General features: G+C 34.7%; 3 protein-coding genes across 5 annotated transcripts; 2 read left to right on the forward strand and 1 right to left on the reverse strand.

Annotated features, from left to right (window-relative positions):
- Positions 1-2,748: 2,748 nt before the first annotated feature.
- On the forward strand, positions 2,749-6,646 carry LOC111025133 (cell division cycle 20.2, cofactor of APC complex-like). 3 transcript variants are annotated; one of them, XR_015791980.1, is made up of 7 exons: positions 2,749-3,111; positions 3,326-3,598; positions 3,711-3,980; positions 4,063-4,644; positions 4,844-4,994; positions 5,700-5,818; positions 5,989-6,646. XR_015791980.1 is itself a non-coding variant. In XM_088126169.1 (6 exons), the coding sequence occupies exons 1-5, from the start codon at positions 3,019-3,021 to the stop codon at positions 4,985-4,987; spliced, it is 1,362 nt and encodes a 453-aa protein (XP_087982295.1). In that variant the 5' UTR covers positions 2,749-3,018; the 3' UTR covers positions 4,988-4,994; positions 5,989-6,646. The 3 variants fall into 3 exon arrangements, 2 of the variants coding, with proteins under 2 accessions (XP_087982295.1, XP_087982294.1); XM_088126169.1 differs by lacking the exon at positions 5,700-5,818; XM_088126168.1 differs by lacking the exons at positions 5,700-5,818; positions 5,989-6,646 and having other exon boundaries at positions 4,844-5,267.
- A 2,853-nt stretch (positions 6,647-9,499) lies between these two features.
- LOC111026070 (cell division cycle 20.2, cofactor of APC complex) lies at positions 9,500-11,900 on the forward strand. The gene is made up of 5 exons (XM_022304039.2): positions 9,500-9,865; positions 10,070-10,342; positions 10,455-10,724; positions 10,807-11,388; positions 11,588-11,900. The coding sequence occupies exons 1-5, from the start codon at positions 9,773-9,775 to the stop codon at positions 11,729-11,731; spliced, it is 1,362 nt and encodes a 453-aa protein (XP_022159731.2). The 5' UTR covers positions 9,500-9,772; the 3' UTR covers positions 11,732-11,900.
- Positions 11,901-13,734: 1,834 nt separating this feature from the next.
- Positions 13,735-24,435, reverse strand: LOC111025191 (transmembrane protein, putative (DUF1218)). Its single transcript, XM_022303040.2, has 3 exons — positions 24,070-24,435; positions 20,114-20,316; positions 13,735-14,449 (listed from the first exon to the last, which is right to left on the reverse strand). Exons 1-3 carry the CDS (start codon positions 24,163-24,165, stop codon positions 14,113-14,115), a joined length of 636 nt encoding a protein of 211 aa, XP_022158732.1. The 5' UTR covers positions 24,166-24,435; the 3' UTR covers positions 13,735-14,112.
- Positions 24,436-24,823: the final 388 nt, after the last annotated feature.

Genomic DNA, 24,823 nt, shown 5'->3' on the forward strand with positions numbered 1-24,823 from the left:
TACAAATAGTTTATATTTTTATTAATTATTTTGATATAACAGGAGATTGTTTTCTTCCTCCGCAGTACTATCATTAAAGTAACAATTTACTCATTGAATTTTAAATTGTAATAACTTTTAATCGATGTACGTTTAAATTTGTAATAATTTAATTTCTAAACTTTATATGTTACGATTTAGTATTTGTAGTATACAATTTATAACAATTTAGTTTCTACCGTGTAAAATATCATAAAAATTAAGTAATTTTTAGTGAGTACATTTGGTCTCTAATTAAATTTATTAATTTACATAGGTGAGAAACCCTATTAAATGTTAATAATATTTGTCATGAGCAACTATCTTCAACAAATTTGCAACGACTCTGAGTGTTTTTTAACCTACTTAAAATTTGTAGTCGCTCCTAATACTTGAGTCATTTGATCTTTTCATAATTGATTATTGGCCCATAAATGAGATAGATTATAATCGTAATTTTGATAATTAATATTTGTGTATCTTTTTAATGTAGTTACGAGTGGTGATTTGAATCTCCAACCTATAGAAAGGTAAGTAATGTCTTTAGCCATTAATGAAACAGTACTCATGTCGACAACAATTAATACAGAGGATAGTGGAAGTAAATCATAGTAATAATTTATTAACTCCTCCTCTATTTTATCTTATCATATTTGTAAATAGTAATCATTATATATATACATGTATATAAATAAAAGTAAAGAAAGAAGTTGTAGATTAACTAAAAGGAGATGTCAAAGTGAGCATTGTGTTGAATTTGTAAGGAGCGTAAATAAAGTTTCACATTGATTAGGGAAGAGAATGATTATGAGTATATAAAAAAGAACAATTATTTCCTACCCTTGTCTAAGTTTGATTCATCTGCAACGGTTGGGAGCCAAGAATGATTGATTAAATATATGTTTGAGTCATTTGGTGGTTTTTTGGGATTCATTCTCCCAGATTTTTTTTCCTTCCTTTCTTTTTAGTGCCACACCCCGTTGCACTGAAAAGGGAAAAAAAAAGCAAATTGCACAAACTACCACTAAAATATTATGATTGTTGCAATTACACCCTCAAACTTTTACCGGTGAAAAAAGTACACCCTTAGAATTCATCCCTAAAATTCTAATTTTGAAAAATTAAACTCTTAAAATTTCATAAAAGGACAAAATTAAATTTATTTTTACTCTCCCCTGTCTTTTTACTTTCCCTCTCCTCTTTGTTCTTCCTCTCTCTCTCTACTTTTTTATTGCAAAATCGCGTTGGACGACACTGATGAAGGAGAAGACGTGGAAGCTACTGAGGAAAGCCTAAAGCTCAGAACGGAACTTCGAAAACCTAATCCGAAAAGGAGAACAAAGGAATGATGAGCAAAAAGGGAACATCTACGACGAGGGAGAAAATCCCCGCGAGTTCGAAACCGCAATTGACACCAACATATTCCAATCAAAATACAAAACAGAAAAATAAAAAACCATAATCGATATAATCGCCCGAAAATTGATGAGCCCAATTTGATCGTTTGTCCTCAATTATACTCATTGATTATTCTTTCAAAACCGCTGGAAAATTGAGATTGAAATTTAAGTTATCTGAAAAAAGTAAAGAGAAATAGGCAATAAGAAAGGGGATAAGGTGAAGAAAGTTTTCTTGAGAGAGAAAGTAGGGAGAGATGGGAGAGAGAGAATAAATTTAATATTTTAAGAGCTTAATTTTTTTAAATTTGAAGTTTAGGGTGCAATTTTTTCCTTTTATAAAAAGTTCGAGGATTTAATTTTTACAATTGAATGTTTGAGAGTGTAATTGTAGCAATCATCATATTTTACGGGTGCAATTTTTTCATTTATAAAAGTTTAAGGGTTTAATTTTTATAATTTAAAGTTTGAAGGTATAATTGTAACAAACATGATATTTATGATATTTTTTAGAGGTGGTTTGTATAATTTAATCAAAAAAAACTAACAATATCAACAATTATTTTTTAAGTAAAATATCTACAATAAATTAAAAATAATAGCATAATCGAATCTAATATAAGTAACGTAACTTAAAAATCAAACTTGATTTTGATTTTGATTACAGGGTGAAATATGAAAAAAGAAATAAATAAAATATATAACTCAATAATCTATAATGGTAATATTTTAAACTTGCAAATAAATTTGAAATTACGTTAATTTTTTTAGTCCTATAATATTTTTTAAATTTAGTAAATTTTTAATTTAAATATCTATGTTTTTATATTTTTCACTATGAGCCCCGGGTGATTTTGATAATGATTCTTTTTCTTATAAAGTTTTAAAATCCCATCAACTGCTAACTGACTAAATTAGAAAATATTAAAATTATTAAATTTAAACTTTTTAAATAATAAAGACTAAATGGAAAAAATACCAAAAAATTATCAACTTTTTTTTAGAACACTAAAATATATATTTAGCCGTAATAAAAACCAGTACTACTTTTCAAAAAAAAAAATAAAAATAAAAATAAAAATGAAGCGGTGCTTAAAAGGAAAAAAAAAATATTAAGAAGCATTATTACGCCAATTACGACGGCTGTTTTTTTTTTCCTTTCTTTTTTTACGGTTTCACAACGGCTCTTTCATGAACTATGAAAAATACAACGGCTCTTAGTAATTCAAAAAAGAAGATCCAGTGACCGTTGTAGTTTCCATATTTCGAATTTTTCTTTCGCCTTATTTTATTTCCAACGCAACTATATAATCCCACTATTGATTTTTGCATTACAATGCAATTCTCTCTCTTTCTCTCTCTAACAGCAACAGACGCGACGCTCTCTGCAATTCATCGATCACTCTAACTGTGCTCTCATCAATCATTCGACTCCAGTTTTTCTTTTTAGTCATATTTGAGTTCTTGATTTTATTGTCCATATACTATTTCTGTGGATAAGTTTTGCAGGTTTTTATTTTTGGGTGCTGCACCATCAATCTTTTATCTTTATCTGTTTCTTTTGGAATTGTTCTTGTGTTTTTGTTTTTGGGAAATTAACGCTATGGATGCAGGATCTATGAGTTATTCGAACGCCAGTCACTCCCGCGGTCCCCTGCAAGACCAGCATCTCCAGAAAAAGCATTCTCAAGAAAATGTAAGCATTTTTTCGTAATCGTAGAAATCGAAATCGATTGGATGAAGATGAACTATTTTTTATATGAAATTGTTCTGAATCGATGAATTTCTTTGTTTCCACTGCAAATTCAATTTGGGTTCTGACTTTCTGCCGCTTTTTCGCCTTTTTTTTCTGGTAATCTTGAGTTTTAATCATGATGTGAAACTTTTTCTTTTTCTTCTTTCGATTACAGTTGGATAGATTTATTCCGAACCGATCAGCAATGGATTTCGATTATGCACACTATATGGTGACTCAGGGATGCAAAGGTAAGGAAAACCCTTCTTTTAGTTCTCCCTCTAAGGAGGCTTATCAGAAACGGTTAGCAGAGGCATTGAACATGAATCGAACTCGAATCCTCGCGTTCAAGAACAAACCTCCTGCTCCTGTTGATTTGATCCCGAAGGATTTCTTCGCCCCGGCTTCTTGCGATAAACCCGTCAAGGCCCGCCGCCATATCCCCCAGGTGGGTTACAGTTTACGTCTTTGATAATTTTTTTGAATGAGAAAATGAGTAAATTTGGGTGAAGAAATCATCAATTGGGTTCGTTTCCTGATGTTTGAGCTTTATTATGCAGACCTCCGAAAGGACATTGGATGCTCCTGATCTAGTTGATGATTACTACTTGAACTTGTTGGACTGGGGTAGCTGCAATGTGCTTGCAATAGCGCTTGGCAACACCGTGTATTTGTGGAATGCAAACGATGGCTCTACTTCAGAACTCGTAACTGTTGATGATGAAGTTGGTCCAATAACAAGTGTAAATTGGGCACCCGATGGACGGCATATTGCTGTTGGTTTAAACAATTCAGAAGTACAGTTGTGGGATTCGACTGCGAATAGACAGGTTTCTTTCTTAGCCTTGCGTTTTTAAACTACATTTCTTGATTGTGCATGATTCGAATTTTTTGGGTGTTGATGTTATGCAGCTAAGAACTCTGAAAGGTGGACATAGGATGCGGGTAGGTTCTCTAGCATGGAACAGTCACATTCTCACAACGGGAGGAATGGATGGGAAGATCATTAACAATGACGTGAGAATCAGAGACCACATAGTGGAAACCTACAGAGGCCATGACCAAGAGGTCTGTGGACTAAAATGGTCATTATCCGGACAACAATTAGCAAGTGGAGGGAATGACAATGTCCTCCACATATGGGACAGATCAACTGCATCTTCAAACTCGTCGACCCAGTGGCTTCATCGGATTGAGGAGCATACTTCTGCAGTCAAGGCCCTTGCATGGTGTCCATTCCAAAGCAACTTACTCGCAACCGGTGGAGGCGGTGGTGATCGCTGCATAAAGTTTTGGAATACCCATACTGGCGCATGTTTGAATTCTGTTGATACTGGTTCTCAAGTCTGTGCTCTGCTGTGGAATAAAAATGAGAGAGAGCTGCTCAGCTCTCATGGGTTCTCCCAAAACCAGCTCACGGTTTGGAAATATCCTTCAATGGTGAAGATGGGAGAGCTCACTGGCCATACATCAAGGGTTCTCTTTATGGCGCAGGTAGATATCTTCTCACGTGTTTTTATTAAAATATCATAAATCAGTGTTTGGTGTTAGCAAATGTCATTTTTTCCCACGTTAATATTGATAGTTCATTGTTGGGTTTCTAGTTTCCAAGCCCATAAGTAGTTAGGAGGTGTTATTAAAGCTTGTTGATAAACTTTTGCTGACTGTATTGTGTTGTGTGATGTTTCTGCAGAGTCCAGATGGGTGCACTGTAGCTACAGCAGCAGCAGATGAAACATTAAGATTCTGGAATGTTTTTGGGACTCCAGAAGTTGCTAAACCTGCTTCAAAATCCTATAATACGGAGCCCTTTGCTAACGTCAACCGCATTAGATAAATTATGTGTATGTACATAACTTAATATTTTCTTGTTTATATACATTACAACTAGGGAAGGCCTGTGATTGGGTCGATAAAGAATTATGGTTACAACATTTTGTTGTGTTTCTTATGACATAAGAGATCCATATAGAGTATTTGAAATCCAATCTTTACGAATAAATATACCTGAAATTTTGTGATGAATTATTTGTACTACAGTACTAGCTGATTCTTTTTAGTATGTATCAGACCCTGTTATTAACATAATACTATCGTTGATCTCTACATTTCAGTGACATTTTACCTAATGTAATCTTATCTAATTGTTCTTGTAGTCTCTTTTCCTCTTGTCCTCTGTCTTGTCTTCTGACGTTGTAAAGGCCGTTCCCTTTTGTATTATGGTCCCTTTTCTTTTCTCACCTTTGTTAAGCTCTGAGTGTAAGTTATCAGTGTCAGGAATAATTTCTCGTGTTTTCAGAAACTTACTCTAGGGTAATAGAACTTTGAGAATTTTTAATTTGGTGGCAGGCTTGCAAAACTAGCAATTAATAAATTGAAAATGAGTTTTGAACCTAAAAGAAAGTTTATTAAATTTGAACTTGAACTAGAATACAGATTGGTGTAATTGTAATGAGTATAAGGATCTCTTAGAAAGGCAACATTGTCATTTCTTAGAAACAATGTGCTTCTAATTCACAAGGTTTTGATTGACTTGCCTCTCTAACCAGCTTCCAAACAATAGAGGACAACAGCATAAGGTTCAGTACAAGGCACGCATTGCAGGGCTCTCCACAAAATCCTAACTTTAAGAATTCCTCTAACTCCATGATCCAAGATGATTTAACAGGTCCAACGTGTTCAAGATCATCAGTTTATCTCATTTATGTTATTTTTTAAACATTCCTGCTAAGCTCCACAACACCATCCCATTATTCTTGCTTCATAATTATTTTAGATATCTTCATACTGATATCTACTTCTATTTTATGCTTGATTTATCTCAGTTTTTGATTTTAGGTTCACTCGAGCAACGTCGACAAGTATTGTCGTTTTGTGGTCAATAAAAGGTAAGTTGTTACAATTGTTATATGGTTACCATGAATAGAGAAGGAAAACTAGCATTTGGTTGTTAATTTCTCAAGCATCCCCCGTTCTTCGCTTTAGAGGGAAACTTTACTGCATGCTCTGTTATTTGATCCCGAATGGGTGGTTAGAGTCCGGCTTTAGAGGGAAACTTTACTCCATGAAAGGTTAGAGGTGCGCGCAAGATGGCCCGAATACATGGATATAAAAAATAAAAAAAAAAACCAGATGGTTTTGAACAGTAATTTACTTCGTATTCTTCAGTTGCTTTGATAACTATATGATGCATTACAAAATTTCCAGTTTTAACTATCATAAAGTCATTTTTACAGTAATGCAACACTCTCTGTTTGTTCATTAATATTAATTATATTAACTTTATTCAGGACCAGAATTGGTGTGTAACCAACCCTATAATCACACTTAAGACCTGTGGTCATTGGGAGTTTTACTGTACTTGGATTCTTGTTGTCCTTGATTTTTGTTCTGTTCATTATGTTCTACTAAGAATTTTGTTCTTACGTTGCATTTGGTTTTTCCTGATTAAATTGAATAGCCCCTGTCATCCAAAGATTTTGTTTTTCTTGTTCAATTTTCCATCTGCTGTTATCCCAGGGAATTGAAAATTGGTGCAAATGATAGAATTAGCCAATTTCAAGTTGTTTCCGTGCTGATTTTGTCGATGCTTATGCAATGTAAAAGGATTTGCAAAGTTGTGGTTAAACTGAATAAAAAACTCTTTTTTGGGGAGAAAGGAACGATAAATTTGTAAGGATATCTCGTGACAGTCCAATGCAGCAGGGTTAGATAGTTACCTGTGAGATTAGTTAAAATATGCATAAACTGGTCTGGAAACTCACGGATATAAAAAATGAAATGAAACTTGTAAAAATAAAAATCCTTTTTCGAGAAGAAGAGGTTTGAATTTGCAAAATGGTTTTCAGCTTCTTGGTTTATTCTTCATTAGATTTCTGAGTTTTTCTGCCAGTGATATTCTTTTGCGGTGGAAGGCTTTTGTTAGTAATTTAGAATTAGGACGCTTCTTTCACCTGATATATAGGTTTGGTTGTGAGGAAAAGGGAAAAAAAAGGGAGAGAAAAGAAGGGGAAGATAAAAAACGTGACAAAGGGAGGAGAAAAAGGAGGGTAAAAAGGGAGAAGGAAGAGAGAGTTAAAAAAAAAAAAAGAATAATATGAAGAAAGGTTTTAAATCGATGAAAATGACAATACGATAAAATGATGATGTTGATGGATATTTGTATAAACATTATAAAATTAAAAAATTCGTAAAAATTACTTAAATTAACAAATATAAGCCTTTTACTATATTTCTAAATAGGTTAGAAATGATTAATATTAATATTATGTTTATATTAACGATATTTTTCATATTTTATTGTTTTTTTGTAATAATATGAAAATGTCAATTTGTACCAATTGATGTCGATATGTCCATAAAATAAGTGTAATTTAAAAATCAATATAATTTGATTTTTATTACAAGGTATAAATGACAAATATATAATATAATTGTCAAAGTAAAAATAACTTAGTGGTAATTGACATATACTTCCAACCATGAGGTTGTGAGTTTGATCTTCCACCCCCACATATTGTACAACATTGTACATCTATAAATGATATCGACCTTTAAACAAAATCCATGATACACGTCTATTAGTGATATACGGATGTAGAAGGTTGAAGAGATATGCTCGGGGATGCCCTCCCATCCTCGTCATTGTGGTAATTTTTAGTTCTCATCTCCCACCTCATTCTCTAATTTCAAGAATCTAGATCCAAGTCAAGAATCCTCGCTTGGAGACGGAGATCATTGTAGAAAATATTACCAATTTAGTAACTCATTTTAAATATTTTTAGAATTTAAAAAATAAAAAAGATTAGTAACTATATATAAATTATATATAAAAAAATTATTATTTACTTGTATAAATTACTAGCTTTAAGAATTATTTAATCAATTTAATACAATAGTTAATAAAATATTTATTATTTGAAAAATGTAATCGAGAAGGGTCGGTGCATGGTGGAAAATGCATTCGGTGCTCAACTCTACGATGGTTTTTGTCATCCCTACATATATAGACAAGAAAAATAAAAGTTTAGAGAGATAAAAAGAAATTTAAGATAGAGTAAATTTAGAGATATAAATAAAAAAATTTAGATAAAAAAAAAGGAAATTGAGCTGAGTAGCTTTTTTAAGGAGTAGAATTGATTTCTACCCAATTTTTTTAAAACTTATGTTCTCTAAGCTCCGGCTCTTATATCATTATGTGAAATTATGTATTTACTCGTCACTTTTTTTTTTAATTTATCTCTTATTTATTTCACTTATTCTTCCCTCCGTTCGAAAATATAAAAACTTAAGTTTTCTAAGCTCTGGCTCTTATATCATTATGTGAAATTATGTATTTACTCGTCACTTTTTTTTAAATTTATCTCTTATTCATTTCTCTTATTCTTCGCTCTGTTCGAAACTATAAAAGGCAAAATTTTAAAGGAAAAAAAATTTAGGCCGGTCAAAATTTAGAGTCATAAAAAAATTTGTTAGATAAGAATATGTGAAACAAAAACAAGATTGATTATTAGAAAGAAAAAAAATGAGATTTTGAAAAAACATAAACATGTTTTTAAAAACTACAGTTTTGTTTAATAAATTTATTAAGAATTTCAAAAAAATAGTTTTTTCAAAACAGAAAACAAAAAATAGGATTTGTTAATGAAAAACTAAAACCCAAAAACTAAAAATAGAAAATGAAATGGTTATCAAAATGATCCCTTAATAATTAGTAATGATGTAATTTTGATTTTTTATAATGTTATTCTATTTGTATATGCTTTATATTTGATTTATCACTCCTATACCATATCAATAGAATTAAGATGATATATTAATAATTACAACTTTCATTTTTTATCTTTGTTTTGTTTGCATGTTCATTTACTACATTGTTTATTACTCATATAATATCAATAAAATGAAAATGATATATCAAGTGTTATACAAGATAAAAAGAAATTACGTAAAAGAATATTTAAATAGGTGCAAAATAATATTAAAAAAATGACCACATTTGCAAATTATTTTTCGTGTGACAAATTTACAAGTATTGCATTCGCCATTCCATTAATTTTTTTTAGTAGCCCATTAATTAACAATTTATTAAATAATTCTTTTTTTTAATCATATAATTCCACCTAATCCAGCGTCATACGACGAGATACTAACGCGCATTGGGGATTCAATTTACAACGGCTCTCGTTTCATAAACTAAAATAAGAAAATGAAAAAAAAAAAAATCTATAACGGCTCTTTAGTAATTCAAAAGAGAGATTCGCTGACCGTTGCAATTTCCACATTTCGAAATTTTTTTCGCCTTATTTTATTTCCCACGCAACTATATAATCTCATTATTGAAAATTTGCATTTCAATTCAACTCTCTCTCTTTCTCTCTCTAACGCAACAGACGCGACGCTCTCTGCAATTCTTCGCTCACTCTAACTGTGCTCTCATCGATCATTCGACTCCAGTTTTTCTTTTTAGTCATATTTGAGTTCTTGATTTTATTGTCCATATACTATTTCTGTGGATAAGTTTTGCAGGTTTTATTTTTGGGTGCTGCACCATCAATATTTTTATCTTCCTCTGTTTGTTTCGGAATCATTCTTGTGTTTTTGTTTTTGGGAAATTAACGCTATGGATGCAGGATCTATGAGTTATTCGAACGCCAGTCACTCCCGCGGTCCCCTGCAAGACCAGCATCTCCAGAAAAAGCATTCTCAAGAAAATGTAAGCATACGTTCGTAATCGTAGATATCGAAATCAATTGGATGAAGATGAACTATTTTTTATATGAAACTGTTCTGAATCGATGAATTCTCTGTTTTCATATCAAATTCGAATTTGGGTTTTGAATTTCTGCCGCTGTTTGCTTTTTTTTGGTATCTTGAGTTAATCATGATGTGAAACTGTTTTTCTTTTTTTCGATTTTAGTTGGATAGGTTTATTCCGAACCGATCGGCTATGGATTTTGACTATGCACACTATATGGTGACTGAGGGATGCAAAGGTAAGGAAAACCCTTCTCTTAGTTCTCCCTCTAAGGAGGCTTATCAGAAACGGTTAGCAGAGGCATTGAACATGAATCGAACTCGAATCCTCGCGTTCAAGAACAAACCTCCTGCTCCTGTTGATTTGATCCCGAAGGATTTCTTCGCCCCGGCTTCTTGCGATAAACCCGTCAAGGCCCGCCGCCATATCCCCCAGGTGGGTTACAGTTTACGTCTTTGATAATTTTTTTGAATGAGAAAATGAGTAAATTTGGGTGAAGAAATCATCAATTGGGTTCGTTTCCTGATGTTTGAGCTTTATTATGCAGACCTCCGAAAGGACATTGGATGCTCCTGATCTAGTTGATGATTACTACTTGAACTTGTTGGACTGGGGTAGCTGCAATGTGCTTGCAATAGCGCTTGGCAACACCGTGTATTTGTGGAATGCAAACGATGGCTCTACTTCAGAACTCGTAACTGTTGATGATGAAGTTGGTCCAATAACAAGTGTAAATTGGGCACCCGATGGACGGCATATTGCTGTTGGTTTAAACAATTCAGAAGTACAGTTGTGGGATTCGACTGCGAATAGACAGGTTTCTTTCTTAGCCTTGCGTTTTTAAACTACATTTCTTGATTGTGCATGATTCGAATTTTTTGGGTGTTGATGTTATGCAGCTAAGAACTCTGAAAGGTGGACATAGGATGCGGGTAGGTTCTCTAGCATGGAACAGTCACATTCTCACAACGGGAGGAATGGATGGGAAGATCATTAACAATGACGTGAGAATCAGAGACCACATAGTGGAAACCTACAGAGGCCATGACCAAGAGGTCTGTGGACTAAAATGGTCATTATCCGGACAACAATTAGCAAGTGGAGGGAATGACAATGTCCTCCACATATGGGACAGATCGACTGCATCTTCAAACTCGTCGACCCAGTGGCTTCATCGGATTGAGGAGCATACTTCTGCAGTCAAGGCCCTTGCATGGTGTCCATTCCAAAGCAACTTACTCGCAGCCGGTGGAGGCGGTGGTGATCGCTGCATAAAGTTTTGGAATACCCATACTGGCGCATGTTTGAATTCTGTTGATACTGGTTCTCAAGTCTGTGCTCTGCTGTGGAATAAAAATGAGAGAGAGCTGCTCAGCTCTCATGGGTTCTCCCAAAACCAGCTCACGGTTTGGAAATATCCTTCAATGGTGAAGATGGGAGAGCTCACTGGCCATACATCAAGGGTTCTCTTTATGGCGCAGGTAGATATCTTCTCACGTGTTTTTATTAAAATATCATAAATCAGTGTTTGGTGTTAGCAAATGTCATTTTTTCCCACGTTAATATTGATAGTTCATTGTTGGGTTTCTAGTTTCCAAGCCCATAAGTAGTTAGGAGGTGTTATTAAAGCTTGTTGATAAACTTTTGCTGACTGTATTGTGTTGTGTGATGTTTCTGCAGAGTCCAGATGGGTGCACTGTAGCTACAGCAGCAGCAGATGAAACATTAAGATTCTGGAATGTTTTTGGGACTCCAGAAGTTGCTAAACCTGCTTCAAAATCCTATAATTCGGAGCCCTTTGCTAACGTAAACCGCATTCGATAAATTTGTGTGTATGTACATTAATATTTTCTTGTTTATATACATTACAACTAGGAAAACCTGTAATTGGGTCGATAAAGAATTACGGTTACAACATTTTGTTGTGTTTCTTATGATATAAGAGATCCATATAAAACTTTACAAATAAATATACCTTAAATTTTGTGATGAATTATTTGTACTACAGTCCCAGCTGATTCTTTTTAAGTATGTATCAGACCTGTTACTATTGTTGATCTCTACCTTTCAGTCACGTTTTAATGTATCTTATCTAATATCTCTAGCTTCCAGTCACGTTGTAAAGGCCAGCCATGGCCGTTCCATTTTGTATTATGGTCCCTTTCTTTTTCTCACCTCTCTTTGGGGTATACATATAATATCTCTAGTTGTACTTATCAGTGTCAGGCATAATTTCTCGTGTTTTCAGAACTTCTAATTTGGTGGCCGGCGCTTGCAAAATTTTTAATTTGAAAATGAGTTTGAACCCAAAAAAAAGTCGATCAAATTTGTACTTGAATGTGTACTATAATCCAAAGTGTGGTAATCCCTTTGATTATGAGTCCTTCTCATCTTTTGATTAGCTTTATCGTGCATTCCGGATGTTTGATAAATCTTTGGCTGCACCTTGTGCTCGAGATTTTTGGAGACAAAAAACACACCAAACGGAAAACAAAAGGGGCTCTGAAATAAGGAAATTCAATTCCATCCAAAAGACATACAAGGATCAGAATAGACTTAATGATGCCTCGTAAAGTCTATGCTTTTGCATTTCTCACTTTTAATTGACGTGGTGAAGACAAACTTGCTCCTTATTGATAAAGAGCTAAGTATTTTCTTATTTTGTGAGCTTTTGCTTAGTAATATCACAATAGATTTGTGTTGTCTCAATTCTTACAATTAAAGATCTCAAAGTCTCATTTTAACTTTTTGCCCATCTCTGCTATGTAATTGTAAGACTATATGGATCTCTAGGATGAAGAAACAAAGTGCTTCTAATTCATAAGGTTCTGATGGACTTGCCTCCCTGATCAGCTTCAAACAATAGAGGCCAACAACATAGGTTCAGTTTCACATTAACTTGATGATATCCCTGGCGAGCACATGGAAAGGATGAGAATGGGAGCATGACCACCCAAGAATGCAAGGAATGAGATCAATGTTTATCGTATTTTCGACATGTACACTTGGTGTTGAAATAGTCTCGTACATTCATACCTACAACACCGCACAAATAATATAAGTAAATAATTGTGATGAGTAAACAAATTTTAAGTATAGTTGCTAGGATAAATTAACTTCGAGGCATATGGAAACCATATAGACGGTACTTTTCAATGCGTCTATTTGGTATGTTGCTAATATATTCTTCGAGGCATTATGGAGGCTCTTAATCATCTTATTGTGAATATCATTGTACACCAGTCAAAATTATAAAAGAAATCCCAATCATCTAGAGTACCTAGGAGGCTAATATCCATAAATTTCTTCTTCTCCTTTCCCATCATGGCATGCCCAGTACAATATACTAATGCTATTTTAAATTTTTAATTGCATCCTTGTCATTATCGACCTTCAAAGCGGTAAACAATTTTTCCAAATCGTAACCAGGTTAAACTCTCTCTGGCTAGTTAAATGACACATTATTTCCCAACAGGTCAAAATCGATGACCTTTGGTCTCGATTCATTAACCTCCCTCAACAATAGGTAGTGGATCAACGAACCATTGAATATGATATATCTATACATCTATATCTATGATGAGGTTGAAACAGGTTGCTTAAAAGATGTAGTTGAGTTGGGGTCAAGTTCTCCTCAACAGTGGAAATGGTTTGCCTAGTTGGTTAACTGGGTAGTGAACGAGTCAATAAGGTTAGTTTTAGTTAACGTTTCTATAATTCCCTAAACGAGAGAAAAATTGAAAAATATAAATAAATAATGTAAAATTTGTTGTAAATAAATATTAAATATAAGAATTTAAACAATAAAAAAATACTGGAGGAGAAAGAAACTAAAAAATAATAATAAATTATTTGTTGCCTTTACTTGTTCTCGGGACTTGTTTTGTTTTTGTTTTTCCCCTCCCTTTTGAGCTGCTTGCTTTTGATTGTACATCAATCTAATACATTGAACTAAAAATAAAACAGGCGAGTCCAAATACATTCGTGTTCACATAAATATTACATATTTTGTTTGATTATCTCACTATACAACCTCTCTCACCTACTTGGATATGGAAACAAAAGCAAAACAAAACACAGCCAAATGCTGAGGAATAACAAATTTCCATATTCCATTCTCTAGCCTACTGACAGACACAGCAAGTACTTTCATATCTTCACAGGTTCACCAACTCAAAAACGTTTGCTTGGTGACCAGTTACGAATCACGCATACTGTCGTCGTACGTAGGTGTCTTCGTGCACAAAAACGGGTTGTTGAGTATTTTGTGGTGGAAACTGAGGCTGCCCCAAAGCAATGCCTTGACTTGGAGCAGGATTCCCCCACAAAGGGCTATTGTTTTTTGCCAAATTTAAAGTGAGATAATAGACTATTGCCAATAAAACACTTGCAAGCGACAGAATAGCGCCTCCAGCAAAAACTCCGGGTTTCACGACATAGCAGTAATAGTAGTAGTTACCGAAGTACATGGTCCCTCCACCGTGCTGGTCATTAAGGGCAGCACCAGTCAGCAACAACAAGAAGGCTATAATAAAACTGAACCTGAGAATGCAGCATGAAATTCTACGTCATGATACAAAGTAATGGTGTACAAACAAAACTGCGACCCAAATTTCCCAGAAATGTGTAGGATCCTGTACTAAACTTAAAGCTGTTCTATAGCAAACAAAAACATCATTCATAGCCAGTGCTGACTTGAGAGAAGAGATAGAGAGGAGGGATAAGAGTAAAATGACTGCTTCTAAAGTAAATATGTTTTATCTCTGGCCACAGCTTCATCATCAATGGCATCCCCCCAACACACGGAGGTGCAATACCTTCTTCGAAATAATAGGATGACCAACAATAGCCACTCCAACGCGAGAGCTGCCCCTCATGGTCGTGGTAAAGATTAAGGATGTTTGGATATACCCTTAAGGTTCTAGGTCCAAACCCCAAGTGGAAAACTAAGGTTAAACTACAAGTTTAGTTATGAGATTTCAAGGTTGGGCTTAATAGGTCTACTTTCAACTTTGTTTCTAATAAGGCTAAGTTAAAATATCTATTAGGTCCTTGAACTTTTAATTTTGTTTCTAATAAGTTCTTGGCCTATTCATTAACACACAAAATTGAAAGTTCAAGTACCTATTAGACATTTTAAAGTTCAATGATCAATTAGACACAAAATTAAAAAGCTTAAAGACATGTTAGACACTTTTTAAAGTTCATGAACCTATTTGCGTGAGACTAGTGGGGTGAGCCAGCATAACACAAGGAATGGAGTTCAATGTACAGTCCTTCCTTGAGTAACCTATACAAGAAACATCCAAGTTTTTATCTTCTTGTAGCAAATTTTAACAATTATATTTTTTTTTACAGCTTTGAGATAGGAAGCATCTTAATTCTTAAACTAAAATTACTCTGATGGCATGGCAAGTCCACAGAAAAATTGCAAGTTATTGCACTCTGCAGAACACGAAATAAAATATTGAATTATAGTATTACATCTGCTTTAGTTAAAGCAACATATATATTATGCCATCAAAGGCCTGTGAAGCCGCCTTTTTCATTTTATTGCATTCCAAGTCTTAAAAAAAGATTAAAGCAATCATTAGTGCAATTTTTTTCTTCATAAGAACTATTTCATTGATGAAATGAAACCTACAAAACAGCGGCCCTAGAGAACTAAAAAAAAAAAGACTTCCCATTAATGGAAATGGAGCTATAGCTGTAATTATACAAAGGCTTACAGCATTTACACCAAGAAGCAATAACAAAAATATAAGCTCGCCCAAGATCTTAAAAGATTTGTCTTTGCTCCCACACTATTCTTTCTAATCCTTTCTAACCACAAGAACTTGAAAGGTTTTTTTCTTATCCCACAAATTCTTTCTATTCTATAAAGACCGAACAAAAGCTCTCAAGAACTAATGTGAAACAATGTTAGCTTCTTTTTTGAATGGATGCTAGGAAAAGTGAGATCGAGCAGAGCATTGCTTTCATTTGGAGAAGGGATGGTCCAGCCAAGATAACTGAAAATACTACTCCAAAATCAAGACGCCATAGAACCAGTAGAGAAAATTAGATGCTTCCCAATAAAAGGAAACATGACCTACAACAACATTTACCCATGGGGAGCTTGGAGTTTTGAAAAGGTGTCCCCTGAATGACAATGTGGCCCAACGACAATCCAAGAGTAGCCTTAGTGGGTTTTTAATTTCTAGGAGCGATTGGCGTGAGATGGACAAATGGCCTATTGCCTATTTGGGCCGCCCGCTTTATGAGAATCATTGTTCTCTTGGGTTTTGGTCCCCCGTTATTGAGAAAGTTGAGAAGAGGCTGTCTGGGTGGCAAAATACTTGCATGTCCAAAAGAGTTAGACTTAACGCTCATTCAAGACACACTTTATAACCTTCCCATTGATTATTTATCTTTGTTTCTAGTGTAACCAATTTAGGAAAGAATTATATTTACTGATGATCGCCCAAAAGAGAGTACAACAACCCTCTCCTTTTTTTGTTTTTTTAATAAAAAAAGAAACTTAATTTTCGTTACCAAAAGGAGAGAACAAAAGGGAGAGATGAGATATCCTCACGAGTGGGTATCATATCCGTGTTGTGTCATATCCGTGTCTTGTATCCATATCCATGCTTCTTATATAAGAAGACCTAGGTTGCACATATTCAGCTTAACTTAATAGAATATTTGAAAGATCTCCATAGATTTCCATCTCTCCAAATTGGTGCTCTATTTGTAAGCAGCAGAATCTCAGAAGCACCTTTTCATCACTAGTTCATTTTCTTCTGCATTCTGGTAGTTTATTTTGAAAGGCTTATTAATTGGTTTATTGCTCTTCCAGGGAGTACACACGAATTGCTTGCCACTGCTACAATTGGACATCCTTTCAAAAAGGAGAAGGAAGCTTTGTGGCTCAATTTCATTAGGGCCTTTTCTTGTGGTTTTTATGCAAGAAAGGAACTACCTAATCTTCGAAGAAAGAGAGAAAAGCTTTGACAGTTTTTTTTAAATCCTTATCTTTTTTGTTCTCACTTGGTGTAATGTAAGGGCACATGGGTCCATACATGTCACGAACTAAGTTGGACAATCTTATGTTGTGTCTCTCCCACATCCTAAATGAAAACACACCCACCTCCCAATCTGACATATGGACTTGGCCTCTTGATGCAACTGGTCCTTCTCCACAAAATCGGCATTCGGCACCCTCACTACCAATGCTTCCAACCAGCCTCCACCCTCTTCCCCGCATATGGCAAGGAAAATGCCCCAGAAAGGAAAAGTTTTTTTGCTGGGAACTTAGTCATGGGGCGATAAATACCCATGACAGGGTTCAAAGAACACACCCATACTTAGCTCTCTCTCCAAATTGATGTCTTTTTTGTTTTGGGGCACAAGGGACTCAAGGCCATCTCTTTATCCACTATTCATTTGCATCTCGTTTTTGGAACCATCTCCTCACTTCATTTAGATGGAAGATAGCCCTTCACAACAAGCCATCTATCTTTCTTGAACAATTCTTGGTGGGACACCCTTTCAAGAAGGAAGAGTAACTTTATGGGTTCAGTTTGTTCAAGCTTTTCTGTGGAAATTATGGTTCGAGAGGAACAATAGGGTCTTTAATGACAAAGCCCTTCCTTTTGACATCTTTTTTGATAGAGTTATATTACTAGCTCTTGGTTGGTGTAAATGTTTCTACCCCCTTTAATAGCTATTCTCTAAATGCTCTTATTACAAGTTGGCAAGCTTTCTTGTAAGTGCCTATATGGCTTTTTTTATATTTCATACCATCAATGAAATATTGTTTCTCATAAAAAAAAAAAAAAAATGTTGCCCTTATGGCAAGTGTTGTGTTAATACATGTCTCGACTTAGGGGAAGGCAAGACCCATCTTGGGGGTTTCCGACTTGGTGAAGAAGCAAGATAATAGTGGCCATGGGCAAAGGGAATTTGGTTAGATGACTAGGACTGAGAGCATTTAGAGTGAGGGGAAAGTTGGTTGGTTTGGACATATTGGTTATGTTGCTTTTATTTGGGAATAGAGAGAACTACAGGATGTCAGGATTTCTCAAAACTATCTTTCAAGTTGTTTTCTTGATTATTTGTATCTTGATTTCTTGCATTTCTTAACAAGAATAATTTCAATGCTTCACTCCTTAACAAGATTGTAGAAAGGATTAGCAAATAGCCTACAATCATGAGCCACCATCTGAAGCCAATAAATATCCACCCAATATTCCATGTTTCACATCTGAGAAAAGCACTGTGAACCTTATTGCCTGAGGCCAATTTCTTTGTTCACTCCTTATACTCCTCTCCTCTTCTTTTGTTGACTCTTCTCCTTCTCTTCTTTCTTTTCTTATGTAAAGTAATTATTAAAAAGAGGCTAAGCCTGCCTTCAACATGGCGCTTGCCTTGCCTCCTGGCAATGCTGCACCATGGCAAGTGCCTTGTTGAAGGTGCTCGTCATAGCTGACCTCGAGGTGCGAAGCTCAAATATCACCTCGCCTCAAGTATATAAATCACATAGACAAAAGCTCATAACTGTAGAATCACTGACAAAATATTTATGAAAAGAAAACGTGTTGGGCAGAAGTATACAAATACAAATAAAAGCACATCAGGATACCATAATTTCCAGCCATCTCAAAAGTGAGGCCCGGTATTAGCTCAAATTCACAACTCAAGCAATGGAATTTGACAAAATAATAAATTTTCTTTTTAAAAGAAACAGAGAACCAATAAATTCAAAAAAAGGAAACAAGGAACCAATAAATTGATGAATGGGCTTCGCTATCAGCCCTTCTGCTAACCTACTCACTAACGAATAGAGCTGATTTATGGCTTTGGGATCTTGAAAAAATGGCACTTTCACAACAAAAATCTTGACTCGACAGCTTGCATCAGGTTCGGTTCTCCCTATAGATGGCCTTTACAAACCTCTATGGAAGACCACATATCCAAAAAAAAGGGTAAATTTCTAAACTGGGAACTCGTCCACACATGCCTCAAGCTGCAAAGAAGATGTCCATGGTGGTCTATCCCCCCTTGTTGGTGCTGTCTGTGCAAGGCAAATTTTGAATCTCAAGCTCACATTTTCATGGATTGCCCCTCCTCATCGGCAATATGGAATCATTTATTCTCTATTTTTTGACGGAAGGTGGTCTTACCAAGCAACTTGAGAGATTGGTTGGCTTTAATTTTCCTTCATCACCCCTTGAAACAAGACAAGGCAACCGTGGCTACACCTCAACAAAGCTTTTATTTGGTCAATTAGGAGAGTGTTGAGATATCTCATATGTAAATTAGATTTACCCAACCATCTGCTTGAGCTTTTGGGTTGAGTGGTGATTTAATTATGTTTAATATGGTATCAGAGCGGGTGGTCCTGTGTTCGAATCCCTACATTGTTGTTTCCTTTCCATTTATATTCATTTTCACTTGTTGAGCCTTGAGCAAAATTTCAAGCCCACAAATGAGGGGGAGTGTTGAGATATATCATATATGAATTAAATTTACCGACCCATCAACTTAAGTTTTTAGGTTGAGTGGTGGTTTGATCATGTTTAACAGAGATAAAGGAACTTTAGGCTCTTCAATGACAAAGAAAACTCTTCATAACATGTGATAGAATCTATTTCTATTTTGGCAGCTTGAATTCTCTTATATCCAATTGGGAGAAGTTTTTTTGTAACTTCAGTAGATAGGGTTTAATCATTTTGTATAATTTCATAAATCATCAATAAAATTGTTTCCTATCAAAAACAAAAAAAGAAACAAGGACATCCTAAGGGCCGATTTGAAGGTCACCCCTAACAGGAACAAGAGTAAGGCCTTCCAATCATCCAAAATCACGAGGAGCCTGTAATTACAAAAGACATTCTTGTAGTTTGAACTCCATCAAGAAGCTCTATGGTGTGCACTATTCCACCAAAAAAAAAAAAACCCCTATAAAAATCTTCAAAAATCCATTTGTTTCTTTCTTTCCACACAATACATAAAACAGTTCTCACCACACAATTCCACAGCACCTTTGCTTTGTTTTTGAACCTATACCCACCAAACTTTCACTAATCCAGCTATCTATTAGATTTGGGTGGCAAATCCAAAGATCAACAAACTAATAATTTTTTCTCCAATTAGACAGATATGTGTAATAGTAAAAATTAAATGGAATGAGAATTTCATTACGTTGGTCCAGAGACGACTTACCATGAAATAACAAAGCTCAGGAGAGCTATTTTCCAATTCGGATTGGAAGGATTAGGACTTCGTTTGCAACAAATGCAACCACTAGAAACATTTACAATTAATTGTGCAATCAACAGAGAAATTGCGGAAGTTAAACCTAGACCCATGGCTGGACTTCGCGGATATGCACACTCAGATGTGGAAATAAACTGAACCTGAGAGCCCTGTTAGATAAATTGGAATCAAGGTTACTCCTCTTTATATATTCCGGAAACAAATTTAAAAACTAAAAACAATAAATAGTACCAAAAGAATAATAGGTAACTACACCATCTAAATAATCAGTTCAAAGATTAGACTGCAGTTTATGCAACCATTAACTGCAATCGTATATTACTTTTTCTTGGAAAAGAAACTACGGAAATCATAAAAATAACAGGTTCCCCAGGAAATTCCTGATCCATTCAACCTATCATACAAAGGACTAGAAAGAAAAAAAATTAATGAATTGAAGAAATAACCACTATGGTTAACATAATCACACAAAGTGTGATTCAGCTAACCCTTGTTTTCTTCTCATTATACCCAGATTGCAAATCAATATTTTCAAGAAAGTGTCTGGCCTTAATATTAACTACAAGTCAGAAATTCTTGGTCAAGTGGGGATGAAGATATATGAACAAACCCGATTATTTATGGAGGACAGTGATTAAAAGAAAATATCTCTATAGGAAAGACACATGGACTCCCCTGCGTGCAGTGCAAAATTGCTATAAAGGCCCCGGGATTTCCATTTTCCTTTGGACCTTTTGTTATAGAAGTTTAAACTAGGCAGAAAAACTTTTAAAGGAAATCCCCAAATGGACCCTTTCCCCCTCGATCTGCAGCTTGTGTTATAGACACAAGGAGTCCTCAGATCACCTCTTTCTTCATTGCCCGTTCACTTTGAAATGGTGGTTTCATTTGTTTCAAATTTTTGGGTTTTCAGCTTGCCTCTCAAATCGAATTGATGACTGAACAAACTTTTTGTTTCTTTCTTTCCATAAAAGTCAAAGGAGAACTCTAATAGCACAATTTCTCAACCTTGAAGCTGCCAATAAAGGTAATAAGCTCGAGGAATGAAAAGACTTTTGGAAAAACAAGACGCAGCCATTAAAGACTCTACCCCAACACGATGGAATAAAAACTTCAAAACTTGCTGGTTGAAAACTGAGATGGTGCATTAAGAAAACTGTGAACTTACAACTTCTAAAAAGAAACCAAAGGAAATTCAAAGTTAATCATTGAATGTCAAAGCCTGCAATTTATCTAAAGAGCTTTTCTTTATGTGGGCATTGGTTTACAATAATACAAGGTTCTAAGGTGATTGTAGTTACCATACATAGGCTACTGGAATTTAATTTAAGAGAAATGAAGTTACAGAAGAAAAGGCCTCAACCAAATACAAGGGGAATTTCATTAATGAATTCACAACAATTCCCAACCTAAGTTCTCCACTTATAACCACAACCTTTTGCCCACAAGATCTTGAACAAGCACCAATTCACATGATCATATGCTTTTCCAAAATCAAAACTAAAGACAATCCCTCTTGAACTTGATACGCCTTACAGTCCTCAATTCCCTCAATAGCGACAAGGATATCATTAAGGATTTGTCTTCTGATAGAACTCGAACAACAAGAAATATATTGAAATATAAAAGATAAAAGAACAACAACAACAACTTCCAAGTAATTCGAGGTACTTGGACCCCCCCTCTTTTGAGTCTTGAGTATTCTTACTTAAGCAACCATACTAACCAATTGCCTACCTTCATCCTTTCCCCCTCACTCTATTTATAACCATCCTAACAACTTTCCTAACCAATTATTAATATACCCTTAATATCAAAATAATATCCCCAATTGTATCCAAATAGCAGTTCTATCAATAATAATCTCCCTAATCCCACCACAAAGACACCTGATTAGACGAATAAGAGGAGGCCAGCATCCTCTACATTCTCTCAACTAACTAATATTTTAGAGATAATAGATGATCTTATACAACGTAATCCTGAAATAGATAGGTCTAAAATCTTCCACTCTACATCCATCCAATTTTGTGCGAAGACGAAGAAGACAAATGAAAATTCTGTTCATAGCAAAACCATGATCAAATAATTCATGGAACATCCTAAGCAAGTCCAACTTAATGACCTCCTAAATATCCTAAAAGAAAGCAAATGAGAAATGATCCAAGGCCTTATTGTCCTCAAAACTAAGGGTGAGTTTGGCATGTCTATTAGTTTAAGCACTTTTTTTGGATAATCATCTCTTAAGTGCTTAAACTACAAGATTGTCAATTACTTTAAAGTTACTTTTTAGATAACCATCTTTCAAATGTTTTTTCGAAAAGTATTTTTAAGGTAATCTAATTTTTTTTAAATGCTTTTTATTTATTACCAAACACTGTAGATTTAGAAAAAGAAACACTAAAATCAATTAGAAAGCTATACTAACCACGTTATAAATTAGTAATTTTCCCAAGTACTTACAGAAAAAGTGCTTTTATTTAGAAAATACTTTTCAAAAGCTATCTCAAACTCACACCAAACAATACTTTCTTAACTTCTTCAAGGGAGAAAGGTCTATTTAGACTATTTCCGTTGTTAGCCCCAATTGGCTACCAGTCCGAGCCATCAAAAAAAGGCATAAGGCTTCAAGGAGGAGCACAGAGGGAGCCATTTGGTGGGTGCTTCTTGTTGACTCCTAGAGGGAGTCATGTTACTTTTGTTGATCAACCAATCTTTCATTTGTCAGTGAAAAGTTGTTTCTTCATAAACAAAAAAGTTATAAAAAAGGTATTCAATCTTTTCAAGATCAAAGTCCAAAGAAAGAAGCCAAGTTTTGAAAAGATCCCTTTAAGAAACTACAAAAAATGCGAAGGACCAAAAATATAAATCAGGGATCAAACAATAGGATAGGGAGTTAAAGAAGAATTTGTATGAAAATGAATCGTTTCAAAACCTTACACCACACTCTCATGTCAGACAGGAGGATTGAGCTTCACATCATGAACGTAAACAATAGTCATGATTGAAGAAAACTCAGCAACATGATCCATGCAATGAGGGGAAAAAAAATACTCAATAGTTAAGGTGAGCCCCAAAAAAAAACACATGAATTAAGATATGAAAAAGGCAAGGGAGATGATCTTGAATAATAGTACAATACCCTAAACAATTTTTTTTACCATTGGTGTCATTATCATCATCTAAAGCCAAATTCACACAAGGGGCATATAAACCTAATGCTTGAGAAACAATTACTCAAGGACAACAAGGAGTTCCAATCCAAAGAACCAGTCTCACAACCATTATTATGAACTCCATATATACTCTTTTCGTTTTCTACAAATTGTGGGTGTCTTGACCAACTTAAACATACTTGATAAATCCCACGAAACTTCCTGCTGTAACATCCTGTGTCAAGCAACTCATAGGACATTTTATATTCAGGGTCAACTAACTATTGGGAGTTTCCACTTCCTCCTTTCTAAATCCAGAAAAAATGGGACATTTTACAACTCAAATTTCTTAATTCCTTATACTTCAGTCTCTCCAAGCTTAAAGAAAAAGAAAAAGGAAAAGGTAACATTGATCTTAAGTACCAATCGGAATCAGGAGATATATGTTGATTCAGTGAGAAACTATTGACAAACATGAAAAAAACTGAAATGGTAGTATTAATATTGAAGTTACGAATAACGAAACAACAATTGCAACTGTTCCAATGAGATACATTGGCTTCTAAAGTTCTCAAAACTTCCCCTCTGCTCTGTAATTTCAGCAGCCAAGAGAAGAGAATGGAAAGGAAATGCAAGAGAAACCCACAAATATAGAACCAAATGCAAGTGAAAAATCCAATGTAAGAGGCCAAATGAGAGAAAACCAAAGATTAATTGAAGCAGGAATCATAAGAAGAAAAAAATCACCTTGATTCTGGTAGCTTCAGCAACAAAACCAGTAGCAGCTGATAAGATTCCCAATAAACCCACAACAGAACACACCACTAAAACCCTTCTCTCCATCCCTCTCTCTCTCTCTCTCTCTCTCTCTCTCTAATTTGGAGGAGAACTCTTTTACAGATGCGCTCTCTGTGAAGTCTCTTCACCCCCACTTCTTTTTTCTTGTTTTTTGGGTTTTGTTTTGGTTGCTTTTTGGTGTATTGCCCAATCTTTGGGTGTTGGCCTAAAGCAGTAGCGCGAAAACGTAAAGGTGGTGTGGTGGTGTCGCTTGGTTATGAGTCTTATGATGTCCCAAAGAGATGATCACTCTGCAAAACTTTGAAAGCTGACACTTTTTCTCCTTTTCCTGTTTTGGTATTCTTCTTTCCCAATATAAGAGTATCACGTTAAAACTTAAAATACCATGATTTTACTGTAATTTTAAACTTGTTCTAGTTTTCTGTTTAGTTTCTTCCACTGCGGAATCGAAATGAAAGTAAAAATGTTTCCCCAGTGAAAATGAGATGATCTTTCACGCTGTTTGTTAGAAATTTTCTGAAATCATAATAAAAAAATATATTGTTTACTAAAACTTTCAATAATCGAAATAAGAATGGGATAGGTAACAATTATTAGAATATCATTTTTTTTTTCATGTTTGAGTATTATTTCTAACTAAATAGTGTAGTACTATAATTTTTAATTAAAGCAACAATTTATTTTATTACTATCTTGCTGAAAG

This window comes from Momordica charantia, assembly GCF_013281855.1.
Source record: "Momordica charantia cultivar OHB3-1 chromosome 6 unlocalized genomic scaffold, Mcharantia_2.0 BLBB01000006.1, whole genome shotgun sequence".
Lineage (NCBI taxonomy): Eukaryota > Viridiplantae > Streptophyta > Magnoliopsida > Cucurbitales > Cucurbitaceae > Momordica > Momordica charantia.

Excerpts from the sequence above, each read along its gene's own strand:
- LOC111025133 (XM_088126169.1), top strand. The coding sequence starts at position 3,019 with ATGGATGCAGGATCTATGAGTTATTCGAACGCCAGTCACTCCCGCGGT. Across the intron at positions 3,599-3,710 it reads CCCGCCGCCATATCCCCCAG|ACCTCCGAAAGGACATTGGA; the intron begins GTGGGTTACAGT and ends TTTATTATGCAG. Across the intron at positions 3,981-4,062 it reads ATTCGACTGCGAATAGACAG|CTAAGAACTCTGAAAGGTGG; the intron begins GTTTCTTTCTTA and ends GATGTTATGCAG.
- LOC111026070 (XM_022304039.2), top strand. The coding sequence starts at position 9,773 with ATGGATGCAGGATCTATGAGTTATTCGAACGCCAGTCACTCCCGCGGT. Across the intron at positions 10,725-10,806 it reads ATTCGACTGCGAATAGACAG|CTAAGAACTCTGAAAGGTGG; the intron begins GTTTCTTTCTTA and ends GATGTTATGCAG. Across the intron at positions 11,389-11,587 it reads GGGTTCTCTTTATGGCGCAG|AGTCCAGATGGGTGCACTGT; the intron begins GTAGATATCTTC and ends ATGTTTCTGCAG.
- LOC111025191 (XM_022303040.2), bottom strand. The coding sequence starts at position 24,165 with ATGGAGAGAAGGGTTTTAGTGGTGTGTTCTGTTGTGGGTTTATTGGGA. Across the intron at positions 20,317-24,069 it reads CTGAAGCTACCAGAATCAAG|GGCTCTCAGGTTCAGTTTAT; the intron begins GTGATTTTTTTC and ends TTTATCTAACAG. Across the intron at positions 14,450-20,113 it reads CTGAGCTTTGTTATTTCATG|GTTCAGTTTTATTATAGCCT; the intron begins GTAAGTCGTCTC and ends CTGCATTCTCAG.